General features: G+C 35.3%; 1 protein-coding gene across 1 annotated transcript; it reads right to left on the reverse strand.

The window, feature by feature from the left end:
- Positions 1–2,752: 2,752 nt before the first annotated feature.
- On the reverse strand, positions 2,753–5,958 carry LOC111894397 (receptor-like protein 4). The gene is made up of 9 exons (XM_023890470.3): positions 5,773–5,958; positions 4,632–5,684; positions 4,389–4,539; positions 4,210–4,281; positions 4,045–4,113; positions 3,711–3,779; positions 3,551–3,628; positions 3,266–3,471; positions 2,753–3,145 (listed from the first exon to the last, which is right to left on the reverse strand). The coding sequence occupies exons 1-9, from the start codon at positions 5,837–5,839 to the stop codon at positions 3,045–3,047; spliced, it is 1,866 nt and encodes a 621-aa protein (XP_023746238.1). The 5' UTR covers positions 5,840–5,958; the 3' UTR covers positions 2,753–3,044.
- Positions 5,959–14,886: the final 8,928 nt, after the last annotated feature.

A 14,886-nucleotide genomic window follows, 5' to 3' on the forward strand; every position in this document is an offset into this window, starting at 1 on the left:
GGTAAAATAGTCATTTTGTATTAGTCAGCATATTCAGTCATATATACAATCAAACATCATGATTTCTTACTCAGTTAGAATTGCTTACTCAGACAGACATTTCTCAGTCAGCAAATATCAAACAGGGCCTTAATTTGTCCGATCTTGTTAGTTTGATTACACTGTTATTAGGAATTAAGTTTTTGAACTTTAAAGTCATAAAACTCTTCATTCCCAGTATTTACTTTAGTTTAACTAATAGCAAAAAAATCTGAAACGGAAACTTATCCGTTTCCCAAATGTTTGATATCCTTATTTAACATCGCTATACTATTACACGATTATGGCTTTATATCTCTTAGTGGTAATTAAATTGCGATAAAGTAGATTTTAAAATCTAATATAATTTTAGTATAAAAATAAGAGATGATCGAGCACATGGGTTTGACTCATCTTCAACCCACTAAAGTCTTTGGATATTATTGAGAAATGATTCCTTATAAACTCGCTTCAAGTTTTTCCTTCCACCTATATATTTATATGGGAGGAAAAAAAATTAGTCAAACTTGCTATTATTGGATTCGAACATTATACGTTGTTTAACCATGGAAACACAAGGACTACCACACACCCAATGTAAAACTTAGGGGTCATAATCATCGCCCAAGGGCCATGGGCCACTAAAGGAATCGTATTGGTTGAGATGACGTATTTGCCTCCATATCATGTTGATGCAAAGGGATAAGAACTTGAAGAAGAAAATGATTCTCTTTGTTTGCTTTTGCACAAGTTGGTCACATTTCAATACATTTTGGAACCGCATAATTTATGATTTAGAAACATCCATTTTTTCTTTTTCAGGTTATTATTTTATATATGATTCATCTTTTATTTACTTTTTTTCTAACTAAAGTGATAATCGCAAAAATACCAAAATAATAGAATTCATTTAATAGATTGTATACCTTTTTTAACCCTTAAAACAAAATGACCATGTATTTCACTACAACATCGTTATTATGAAATGTTAAAAGGAAAATAATAATAATAATAATAATAATAATAATAATAATAATAATAATAATAATAGGGCTTGAGGAATATATGACTGTTATGTATCTAATATTAGGTATAGAAACATCAAAAACTATATAATGTTAACAAAATTCAATCAAATATCTCTATCATATTTCTTGTATCCTCTATTAGAGCTCGTCTTAGGCTTTCTATATATATTTTATGGAGTTTTATAAGTTTAATTTTGCACAATAAACCGTGTATAAGAATATTTACCAACTACATGTAGTTCGGTATATTGAAAATTATTATAAAAAACTATAATGAAAGATTGAAATTATTCATTAAAAACCCGATAAACCTTTTTTTTTTCATAATCCATCGAAAAAAATAATGCAAGTATGCATAAGGTAGGTGTCATAGGAAGTTATGAAGATTCTACTAAAGATCTAATAAAAAACACATTCGAAATATATAGATGTTGATGATGAATTTCAAAATAAAAAATAATATGAGTTCAAAAGCAATAGAAAAAAAACTAATAGTGAAATAATTTTGTGTTTTTTTAATCAAAATTAAGTCAATTTTGATGGTTCTATACCTAATATTACATACATGGCAGCCACATATTCGTTTTTTCCATAATATTAATAATAATAATAATTAAAAATTGTTACCACTATTTACGGAACATTTTGGTTTGTTTAGACACTATTCTACATTACGAATTCAATAGTTTATCCGTCGAGAAACTTTTCTTCAAGGAATTTGGATTTCAAATGGCTTCATAATAGTAAGTTTATATCAAATGATTTAAAATAGCAATCAATAACAAAAAACTTATTTGTTTTAATTGTATCTAATAAGAAAATAAACTTTTTAATTTGTTTTTAAAATACCATTAATTATAATTTTTATCGATTAAAATGACAAAGAAATAGAAAGAGAGAGAGCCTTTTGTAATCATATATTCAATGCCCTTGTCATGTCAAACTAAAAGCCTTTTGTAATCATTTTTTTTTTCAAACCACCTCTATCTTGTCTTGTAATTAAACAAACTTTTTAATTTGTTTTTAAAATACCAAATTTTTATCAATTAAAATGACAAAAAATACCATTAATGCCATTGTCACATCAAACTAGAAGTCTTTTGTAATCATTTTTCTCAAACCTCACCTTATAACCATTAGCAATGTCATATTGTCTTGTAACCTTATCATTTTAAGGTAAATTTTTTAAACTATGGTTTGATAAAATAAATATAATAAGCTATTAGTCATACTTGATAATGATAATAACGATGTTCGTTGTCATTTTAACCTATAAAAATCGTAATTGTTGGTATTTTAAAACCAAAATAAAAAGTTTGTTTACTTATTGGATATAATTAAAAATTTAATGATCAAAAGTGCAAATTTCACATTATTGGTTGTTATTTTAAATCACTTTCCCCTAATTGAATACTTGCTTTAGTCATTTCTGGGGAATTTCACATTATTTCTTATTCAAATATATGCAACTCTTAGTTTAGACTTAGCCACAGCCTTTTTTTCTGGTTAGAAGTATAAATACCTATTCAATTTTATATCTATTATGGCCAAAAATATAAAATTTGAGATATGGGCTGCTGTTCTTCAATTTTTATTATACTTTCGGCTCCCCGGATCAAAAGTTAGCAGACGTAGAAAAACGCTAGTTATACATTTCCAAATGATAAAACCCTAATTGTTGTTTCAAAATTATAAAACCCAAAGCATGAACGCAAAAATTACTTTATCTGTATGGATTCAACATGTTGAGTTTAAGATCTACATTCATCAAATGCCGAAAATTGAGCGATGATACATGAGTGGCATTTGGGAAATCACCTATAAAACTTATATATAAAAATAAATTAAAAAAAAAAAAAAACACGAACATCACATCGTATCATATTGACAAGTTAGTTAATGAGTTTTTAGTCAGCCGGTTGGCAAGAATCGAATCACTTCCTCCCTCTGTAGTCCAGTCCTGTTGACCATTATGCTATATCACAAATAAAGTTAATTTCAATTATAACTCGGTATAAACCCTTTTGCATGTTGACTCTCCATTTCAAGAGCCATCAATGATTTTTGTCTCTGATACTTATTCCTCTTCGCCGCAAGTGCTGAAAAAAAAAACAATTCGTTAAAAAAAATCAATGAAGTTCTAAATCAGAACTGTATCAGGTTGGGTTGGGTTCAGAATCTCTGAACCCAACCCAACCTGACATGATGTGTTTACTTACACATCAACTCTTGAGGAAGACCAAAGTCGTAGTCATTGCGGCGTCTTCTGATGCAAATGTATATAATCACCGCCACAAATAAAAAAAGGACGCCACATGATACGCCTACTGCAATTTTACCGCCGTTTGATAGGCCGCCGTTTTTCCAAAACATAGGACAATCTGGCAAAGAAGGTACGCCACATAATCCTTTGTTACCAGAAAGGCTGCATGCAAATATATAAATAAGTTAATCGTCTAATAATGAAATATTATATGTAGTATTTATTATTAAAATTGACATACTCGATAGCTCCACCATGGACTCCAACTGAGTAAAGCTCTTCTGGCACTTGTCCTTCAAGTTTGTTTCCATTTAAGAGCCTGAAAAGTGAGTAAATGTGAGAAAGAATATCGGTTTGTTAGTTCTGAAAATGTGGATAAGAAGTAGAAAGAGAGAGCTTACACGAGTTGTAGATTTGAAGAAGTTAAACTATCTGGTATGGACCCAGAAATCAGATTGTTGGATAAATCCCTGTGCATTATTAAAAAAAAAATTGTGAGTGGAATGAAAAAAGTCTATTTATAATGCTAACAACTAGAATCCTAAACTTATTTTGGGAAAGCTAATAACTACATATGCTTCTTCATTGAACAACAATAGACATCACTTGTGTATTGTATACAAATTAATAGTCAACCAGGTTACTCAAAAGCTTATTAAATGCAGTTCTATAAGAAAGCTGACATAAATCTTCTTAACTTAATTGAGAGAAAAACTTGAATCAATAAATTCTTACAGTTTCTTAAGAGAATTTTGCCCCAACCCTGCAGGTAGAGTGCCTCCTAATGAGTTAGAACTTAAGTTCCTGCAGTTATATTTAAAGGATATAACCAAAAAAAAATGAGGGATTTATTCGGAATATTTGTTTTAAACAGAATAGGATCTGGCAGATGATACTTACAAGCTTACCAAGTTAGTGAGAAGATCAATTTTATCACTAATGTAGCCTTTCAAACCTTGGCTCCCAAGATCTCTGCAAGCATAATATATAATCATTACTAGCATATCTCCAAGAGCAGAAACCCTCTAAGAAAATTGCATAAATTTCAATTGTTCACATAAGCAGAAATGAATTCTTACATTTGGAAGATGACTAGAGCAGATTCGTCCTTATTGGGATGACAGGTAACACCCTCCCAAGCATCCCAATTAGTAGGAGCACAAGGATCACCATTCCAACCCATTCTTTCAGGGACACGTAATGACTCCTTTAGTGCTTGCATAGCAGAAGCTGCAAAAAGAAGTCATCACAGCTTTTAAGCAACCGATTATTACTCCTTTATCAGTGTAATGTTATCATGAATATGTAGAAGAAGTGCATACCTTGCTCAGGCACAGTCATGACATCAGCTGGAACAATGGCGTAATTTTCAAGCCCACAAAGTAGCGGTGATCCAATGACAGGTACAAGCTTGACAATCAATGGAGTACTACTCAAATTCTTAGCTACATAATGATAACTATACGCAGCAAAACCCCCAACTTCTTTGAATATATCGATTCTGGTGACATTTTCATCATTTATGATCACGTCAAACACTCTTTTCCCCTTTTGATTCACGCTCACATCAATTTCAGCGAAGTGAAGCCAAACCAGATAATCAAGCTTTGCATCCACAGGCAATTCGTATTCCAAATTACCTTTTCCCGTCAAGGTCACGGCGGAATCATACAATTTTGCCGGAAAATAGTTAGGACTCGTATCCGTATTGATCACATTTCTCACCGCCGTAACCGATTTAATCCCTATGGAGTTCGCCGACCGGAATTTAGCGTCAGATTGCCACGCGCGGCCGAAAACGTCGGTGTCGTTGCTAAACCCTGGCCCCCATTGGCCCGAACCACAAGTCAACCGGCCATAATTCACGAGAATTGAAGAGTCGTTACCGGTCAAAACAGGGTCATACGAAGCTGGATCGATCTGGATAAGCTCTAGAGAACCGATCACCGGAGGATCAGTAGCAATGCTGTAAAAACACACATCGGCGTCACCATCGGAAGTAAAAAATATAAGATCCGAGTAAGCACCGTAACGGCTGATGTCTTCTTCCCACGGCGACCGCCAAGAGAATACCAAAGTTCCCTCGACCGACAGGTCAAAACTCGGAGAATGAGATTTGCCGTCGTAGTTATCATAGACCGTGAAAGTCCGAAGATAGTATCGCCCGGAAGGAAGCTCCGGGAAAATGTAGCAATTCTTTTTACCCGATGAGATAGGGAAGTAACGGAGCGTCTTCTCATGGAACGATTGGAAGAGAAGCGGTTCAGAAACAAGACCGTTAGAACCGGCGGTGAAGTAACGGTCGGATAACCAAGTAGTGTTGAATTTATCGGTGGTGGTGGTGGAGCTGCCGCAGTCTATATGGTAAGCCGTGTCTACACAAAAAGCACACAATGAAACTGTTAGAAATCAAAAATTAATTAAGAGTAATCGAGATTAGTGATATGTATATAACGGTGTTACCGAAGGGGAAGGAGATGGAAGGGGAGAAGAGGAGTGAGAGTAGAAGGAGGGCGGTGGCCGGAGGCATGGTGGTGGGGATGTTTTGGAGTTTAGGGAGGAAAAGTAAAGAGTTTAGATTGGGTTTTGTATTAAAGGAAACGGCGAGATTAACGGAAGAGATGGGAGGGGGGGAAGAAATCTAAGGGAATGAGAGGGACTGATAGGTGAGCAGATGTGGTGGAGGTGGGGGTGATGGTGGTGGGGACGTCAGAATTTTTAATAGGGGGGCTTGAGTTGGCAGGAGGAATGGACCCCCTCACTGTAAATTTTCTACTCGTCCACTTTCATAATAAAAAAAAATGATTTATTAATCAAGCCATATTAGATAGATGATTAGGTTGTAAAATAAATGGTTAATTACTTGATAGAGTAATAATTTTTTATATGATTATTATTAGAATTATTAGATTTATCAAAAATTTATTTGGGTATTACAATTACAGGTTAATCTTATATGGCATCTCAATGGTTGCCAATAGACCGATATGAAAAGGGATATTGACTTTGGAGGGTAATAACGTTTTCTGTTTGTCCATTTTAGGTCTCTAACGTATTTTTTGTGTGTATTACACCATTAAGATTATTATAACCGTTTATAAATAGTCTTTTTAACAGGAAGAAACCGGTAAAATTGATTACTTATAAACAGTTATAACAACCTTAATGGTGTAATACACACAAAAAATACGTTAGGGGCCTAATATGGACAAACGGGAAACGTTATTACCCTCCTAAGTCATTATCCCATATGACACTATAAACCCTTATAGTAAACTTTTACTTTTTAAATAAGAAGCTCGTAGGTTTTGGGGTTGGTAGTTTGGATGCTTTTGGCATCGGTCTTCTTTATAAATGGAAGTGATGGTTTCTTAATAACAAGGGAGCTCTTTGGGTTAAAATTGTCAAATTTTGTCATGGGGAAGGTGGTGGTTTTTCGGATGATTCCAGAATAGGAACTGGAGGGGGTGTTTGGCAAAAGATTGTTGGATCCATTAATCATCTCCATGAGAATGGTTGTATTCCTTCTAATTCCATGTATAGAGTGGTGGGGGATGGGACTCAAACGAGGTTCTAGAAGGATGTTTGGTGCTTGGATATTTCTCTTAGGGAGCGGTTCGGGAGGCTCTTTGATTTGGCCTTTAATCAAGATGCTCAAGTAAGTGAATAATGGGATTCGGGGGGATGGAATTTTCATTGGCGTCGGGGGATTAGAGGAGGGGCTGAATTGGCCCAAGTTGATTATCTTGTGGAGATATTAAATCTTATTGGCATAGGGGAAATGTCGGATAAGTGGTCTTGGGAGCTTGAATCGCCGGGTATCTTTACTGTTAAATCAACATAGAATTGGGTTAATAATATGACGCTTCCTATGGGTAGTATGCTTAGTAGGTGGAAAGTGTGGTGGTGATAGATTCCTTATTGTGACTTGTGTGTCATAATTCTCAAAAAAGCGTGAAGCATTCGTTGATGATCAGGTTTGAAGTCGGGTTGGGCATTGGCTTCATTTGGACCTTCTTGTGTTTTCATCTATATGTGATGTGGTTACAAAATCCAATTCAGCCTTAATTTGTTCTTCTCTCTAGCTCCTCGCTAGAGGTTTTGTTTTGCTAGAGATTAACTGGATGATGTGGTTACAAAATCCAATTCAATCTAATCCAAACTTTTCTACTTTTTATTCTTTTTTTAATCTCAACAACTTTATATGAAATACACATATAAAAATAAATACTAAAAATCTTAAAAATATATATATTTAAAATAATAAATATTAAAAATATTAGGAGGGTAATAATGTTTCTTGTTTGTCCATTTAAGGTCCCCACGTATTTTTTGTGCGCATTACACCATTAAGGTTATTCTAACCGTTTACAAATAATCCTTTTAACATGAAGAAATCGGTAAAATGGATTATTTCTAAACGGTTATAACAACCTTAATGGTGTAATACAAACAAAAAATACGTTAGGGACTTAATATGGACAAACGGGAAACATTATTACCCTCCTAGTCATTATCCCATATGAAAATGGGAATTTATATCCTTTACATTTTCAAACTAACATGTATATTAACATGTATATTTTTTTTTGTTGTAAAATTGAACGAATCTTATCTAATAAATAAAAAACTTTTTGTCAGATGTGTAACGCCCCAATTCTAGTATGTTATTTAAATAATTATTTTTCAAGTTTTCAGAAGGAACTCGATGAGTCAGTAGCCAGACTCGTCGAGTTGAGTCGGGACTTTGAGCACGTGTAAGTTGGCAACTCGACGAGTCCATATTCCGGACTCGGCGAGTCCGCCAGTCTGAATGAAACCCTAATTTCAAGGGTTTGCACCCTATTTAAACAACTTTTGGGGCCTCAAGTCAGCCCCCATCACCCCTCAGAGCACCATTCTCGAAACCCTAGAACCCTCTTGGCATTTTTGTGTGATTTGGTGGGTTTCTTTGAAGATTTTGAGAGAAGAAGGAAGGTAGATCAAGAGGAGAAGAAGGAGATCCAGGATCTTTGTTGCATTTCAGAGAATAGTGAGGTATAACTCGCCCCTTTTCTGTTTTCATGCTTTAATTCCCTTTGGAAAGACATAAAAGCTATTCTTGAACCATTTCTTGGCTTGGTAATAATATAGAGGACTCATTGAGATGAATAGCCTTCGGATCTAGCTAGGTTTGAGTTCCAGAAGCTTAGATCTAGCACCTTTATGGAGCCATTTTGCATGAAAGCTCTAGATCTACTCTTATATTGTGCTTTGAACCTTAAAACCTCCATTTGATGTTATTTACACGTAAAGTTGGAAACTTTACATGTTAATCAAGCCCCAAGAACCCAGATCTATGAATGGAATGGACTGGTTTCAAGCAGAATCGAGTATTTAGTGTTTGCATGCATGCGACTCGGCGAGTCGAGTCGCAAGTCCCCTGTTTTCCCCATTTCGAGTTATGCCGAGTGGAACCAGTAAGTGAGAGAAGGACTCAGTGAGCTAGAGGGTTAAACTCATTCGTGGAAGAACTAAGCGAGTCAATGCCCTGACTCGGCGAGTCCAAGGCATCTTCATGTCTCAAGAACAAACTCGACGAGTTGTTCATACAACCCGGCGAGTCACAGCTAGCGTGTTCATCTAATGAAGGAGAACTCGACGAGTTGTTCATACAACTCGGCGAGTCGGATGCATATTGTCGGAGTGTTAGTAACAAAGAGGAACTCGCCGAGTTTGTGCCAAAACTCGACGAGTAGTAGCAAGTAGAAGCATAAAGTGAGAGTAAGGACTCGACGAGTTGGTGACCCAACTCGACGAGTCAGGTCAACTGAATGTTGACTTTGACCGATAGGTTGACTTTGGCCAGGGGTAAGATAGTTATTTTACCCTCAGTGTTATTATCAGTGTTTGATTGATGATACTTATGGAAATTGTAGTCGGGGTGAAACCGGAGTAGCAGCAGACAGATTCTGGAGCAGTTCTTCCAGCAGCTAGGCTACGAGGTGAGTTCCCTCCCAGTAGGAACGGGTCTAAGGCCACAATGCCAGCCCGTTTAGCTATCAGTAGTTTCCGGACTCCGGTCCGACGCAGTAGTTAGTATGTTTGATGCCTTCGTGGCACAGACAGGATTTATGTGTTGGGTGTTCCGGGCTCCGGTTCGATGCAGTATGCAGTTATGTGTTCATGCTAGTTGATATGTTTATGCTATGCTATGTTATGTCAGTTTCCGAACTTCGGTCCGATGCAGAGGGCAAGGTCCTGGTAAGTTCCGGACTTCGGTCCGATGTAGTTAGTTCTGGACTTCGGTCTGATGCTGGGGATGTGGTCCCAGTCAGTTCCGGACTTCGATCCGATGCAGAGGGCAAGGCCCTGGATAGTTCCGGACTTCGGTCCGATGCAGTTCCCGGACTTTGGTCCGATGCAGTGGGAAAAGGCCCAGTATGTGTTATATGTTATAGTATGGTATGTGGTAGTTTGGGGGAGCTCACTATGCTTTGTGCTTACAGTTTCAGTTTTGGTTACAGGTACTTCCGCAAGTAAAGGGAAGAGCTCGGGATGATGGCATTGCACACACCACAGCTTCAGCCTTATTCCTGGGAGTTTATGATTCATAGTTTGATTTGACACAATTGTTCATGACATTTTATTACGGGTTGAGATACTTAACACATGGTTTTATGATGTGACGATCAGTTTATGATTTTTATTATTATTAAAACAAAAAATTTTGGGTTGTATTTTTGGTTGTTACAATATTTCTTCTTCTCATTCATTTGGGCACATGGCATTTTCTAAAAATTTTAAATTTTTTATTTTCCGCTTGTCATTACATTGTATTTTTCATTTTATTAATCTAAAATTCCACATTTAATATGTAAGGTAATATATATGTAAGGTATTTATTAGAGATTGTTTATATATGTAATGTATTCAATACATTAAAGTCTCATTAATTTTAATAATTCAAAATTTTTCTCATTTTTTCTATAAATTCAACTTTTCAAATTGTTAAAATTGCATATTAATTTTTTTAAAATAAACTCATGTAATACATGGGTCTCACACCTATTAAGGAGAATCAAACAATGTCTTCATCCTTTACATTTTCAAACTAAAATACTGTGGTGTGAGCTAAATATCCTTGTGATTGTGGCTTATCAATTATCATCTCGAATGTGGACTTTTTTTCACATAAGATAACTATGGAAGAACCTTTAGGGTGAGCCATAACTCTTTGGTAGCATTACACTATTAGTTAAACTGGACCAACAAATGTCTTCCTTCACTAACTATTTTTTGTTTTTAAGAAAACCATGGGACAATGTTTTTTTGGGGATGGGTGGATCCATAACTTAAAAATTAGTGGTATTATTGTACCTTAGTTGATCAAAATAAGAAGTTCAAGACTGAGAAGAAATATGAGATGGAAGCAAGTAATTTTGAATTGAAAAATGTTTCGTTGAAAAATGAATTAAGCATTTACATGATGAAGATAGTTCAGGAAGGTTTAGGTGTTAGACAAGAATTAAACAAAATCAAATGGAAGTTTTTAACTAAAAAATGTGTACTACTTGTGTTGTTTGTTATATATATGTTGTTAATCAACTTTTTTTAGTAGTTGTAGTTAAGCATTGGGTGGGTCTTGTATGTTGGTTCACAAGATGCCTAGATGGAGGATTTAATAGTATCAATTGTTGGCTACACTAACCATGTTTGAACCACCCTTGTAAGCTTGGAACTTGAGATCAATTATGAATTGTATATTGAATTATCCCTATTGTTAATTGTATTGTTTGATCATTTGGCTGACCATTGTTAGATTTTTGTATAGGAGCTTAGTATTAGATTATAAGTTATTAAATCCCTTGACTTTGGAATATAGTGTTGGATTAGGTGTCTAAGCCCATAACTATAATTGGTATGTACTTGAATTGATATCAACACAGTCCTTTTGGGTTGCCCTCAAACCTAGCAACTGGACAAGGAAATTATGAAAGGAGATATTAATTTATAAGATTAATAAATTAATATAACTGATTTATTAATATGTTAAAAGATTAATATATATTAATTAGAAATCATCATGTTTAATTAATAGTTAGCCAGAAATTAATCATAATTAATTTTGGGGTTAAAAGTATTAATTATAAAGTGCAGGGACTAGTTTGCAATTATCAGATAGTTAAGTGGAAGGCTCCAGAACCTCCTTGGAAGGAGGTGGACGAAATCTATAGGGGAAACCCTAAGGATTTCGTCCAAGAGGGCTTGGATAAGGCCTTAGATTAACTTAGGCCCCAAGCAAAGGAGTATTAGGGTTTTCCCAAAACCCTAGATCCCTCATCTATATAAGGAGCCTCCTGACTCCCAAAATTGGTCACTCCTTCTTTGAATAAACCCTAGGGCTGAAATTACATACCTTACTCTCTCTCTCTCTCTCTCTCTCTCTCTTTCTCCTTCTAGTTTCCTTCTTGTTAGTTCTTGGGCGTGATTCCATTAGAGGCATTACATTTGTGGTGCTAAACTTCCAAGAAGATCAAGATCAAGATCAAGAGGATTATCAATTGTTTGCTATAACAATTGAAAAGTATGTAACTTTTAAACCCTAGTTTGTTAATTTCGAAATTAGTCTCTCTCCTCTAGGGTTCTTGTTTTGCAATTCAAATTTGTATGTTCAATAGTTAAAACATAGATCCAAAGTAGGTTGCATGTGAACTTAGGAATTGTTTTCTAGTTTATTTGTTTTACCTAAAACCCATCATATAGGTTATCAAACTCTTTGACTTTGAATTATGTGTTACTAAACCTTTTGACTTTGACAATGACTTTTCAGTTTACCTTTGACTTTGACATTTGTGTCTTCAAACCCTTGATTTGAGATTATTGAATGTTGGAAATTTTGTTAATTTTGAGTTAATCTTGAATGTTTTACTGGATTGTAATGATTGTTATGATTACTCACTCTAACTGAGTTAACATTGGTTATTCTCACTAGGCATTTCATTTCCTAACTATAATTTAACATATACTATGATTAAAGTCCTAGAAATATATAGAAGCCATTGAGAAAATTTTGAACACCATGGATTGTGTGGTATAATTTGAACTATGTTATGGTATTGAAATTGTTACAACCAGGCTCTTTTAATTTTTTAAACTTTGATATTGGTATTTAGGACCATTATTCCACACTTTTGAACTTAAAAACATTTTTGAGATTTACAATCAATTTATATGAAATTTATTTTAACCTACTCTAGAGAGGGGTGTCTTAGGATCTAAAGTTGCCTTTATACCGATCATGGTGTCGCCTGTCACCTCTTGGAAAATAAGGATGTCAACCCATAACTCATTGTATGAACCTTTCTTCTCCAAGAGTTTGATTTAGAAATATGTGAAGAGAAAGTTGCAAAAATATGATAGTAGACCTCTTATCCATGATTTTTTTTAGATGACAGCTCATCTCCAAGAATTATTCAAGAGAACTTCCTAGGTGAGCATATACTTGTTATTAATACATGTCGTGGTTTGCAAACTTAGTGAATTATTTTGTAGTTAGGTACATGGTTCCAAGGGGCAGCACCTTTGGCATGGTTGGGTTTAGGTGCAACGCCCCTTGTGGGGTCAAGGGGCAGAGCCCCTGGCCTAAATGGATTTCTATATCAAGAAAGAGTCTGGACATGCATTTTCCCATCAAAAAGGGTTATGACATCATGATGATGTGAGTGGTTGGTTGTGTCTTCTAACTACCTTTCTAACCACCATCTTTTGTGCCAATATGGATGTTAACCATCTTACAATTGCCAATTTCCTTCTATAAAAGGTAGATGGAAATACAATGCAAAGGTTACAATCCGATATTGAAAATTCGATTACTTTACAATTATCTTTTTGGAAGAACACATCAAAGCGAAGGTATTATGTGTTTCTTGATTCGAATTAGGCATGTAATTTGAATTGATTTTGTTATTGAGTTATCTCACTTCTGAATTCGTGTACCTCAGACAATATGAACAAATTACAAATTTCTGAAAAGTATCGAAAACATGATCCTAAAAACTATCCAAATTTATATTGTGATTCTGATTATATGAAATCTAACAATATTGACTAAGAATATTAGTTAGATCATTATATTAATGTGTCCAAAATTTACATATATTGATGTTTATTATTATTAAGTACATATTAAGTTGGAATCAAAGGGATGATAAGTGTAGTAATTCTATCATTTTAAACAACCAAATCAAAAGGGATATTGTTTATCTCGTTTTAGTATTCTTTGTAATTATAAAACTTTCCAACTTTTATAAATTTAATTTAAAATAAATTATTGACATGTTTACAATTCATATTCGTAGCTTGACTAAATGGGCTTCTGGACAACCTAGCTAAAACTAACTGCATTGAGCCCTTTCCAAATAATTTGGGTTTTAAAGATATCCATATGGGTGGGCAAGATGTAAAGTTTGATAGAGCCCAAGATAAAAGAAGAAGAATATTGAGGAATATCGATGATACTCTTATTGATTTTTCAGACTCTTCTGCGCCTCAAACCTCCTTGTATCTCAATAGATGCCCGATTCCACTCATGTACCTCTCCCAGACATGCAGGTTGATTCTCCATCTCTTTCCTCTTTGTCGGAAATTAGAAACACAGTGGTGGTGGGAAATATATTGGGATTTGCGGTTGATGTTGATAATTCGATTCTTAAGGAAGTCCTTAGTGAAGATGGCGAAAACCAAATCATTCAATGAATATTATTTAGCACCTGGTTCCTGGTATGTAAATTTATCTAAGTGTTTTGCATTTTCAGCCTTGGACTCGGCGAGTTGTAGGTCCGACTCGCCGAGTAGAGACGGGATTTGGAACACGTTTAAGTTGGTGACTCGCCGAGTCCATATTCTGGACTCAGCGAGTCCCTGCTGTCTGATGAAACCCTAAATTTCAAGGGTTTGCACCCTATTTAAACCAACCTTATGCGCCCCAACCTCGCCCCCTTCACCCTCAGAGCTCCCTATATCGTCCAACCCTTGTTCCTTGTGAGATTGAAGTGTTTTGGTGTGTTTCTTGAAGATTTTGAGAGAAGAGAAGAGTAGATCAAGAAGAGAAGAAGGAGGCCATACATCTTGGTGTTATTTCAAGTGATTCCCTTGAGGTATAACTCAATTTCCCTCTGTTTTCATGCTTGTAGTCCCTTATAGCTCCATTAAAGTCCCCTTTGAGCCATTTCCAAGCTTGGGTATGATTTAGGACCTGTAATAAGCCGATTAACCTTTAGATCTAGGCATGATTGAGCTCTAGGAGCTCGGATCTACTGCCTTTATGGAGGCATATTGCATGAAAGCCCTAGATTTACCCTTTTAGTGCATTTTGAGCCCTAAAACCTTCATTGGTGTTTATTTACACGTAAAGTTGGAAACTTTACGTGTTAATCAAGCCCTAGAAACCCAGATCTATGAATGGCATGAGCTGGATTCAAGCAAAATCGAGTTTATAGTATTTGCATGTGGCAGACTCGGCGAGTCGAGTCGCGAGTCCCCGAGTATTCCCCTTTTTCGTGTTGCGGGTTGGAGTAGTGAGTCATGGGGTGTGAC

Source organism: Lactuca sativa, chromosome 4 (genome assembly GCF_002870075.4).
Source record: "Lactuca sativa cultivar Salinas chromosome 4, Lsat_Salinas_v11, whole genome shotgun sequence".
Taxonomy (NCBI): domain Eukaryota; kingdom Viridiplantae; phylum Streptophyta; class Magnoliopsida; order Asterales; family Asteraceae; genus Lactuca; species Lactuca sativa.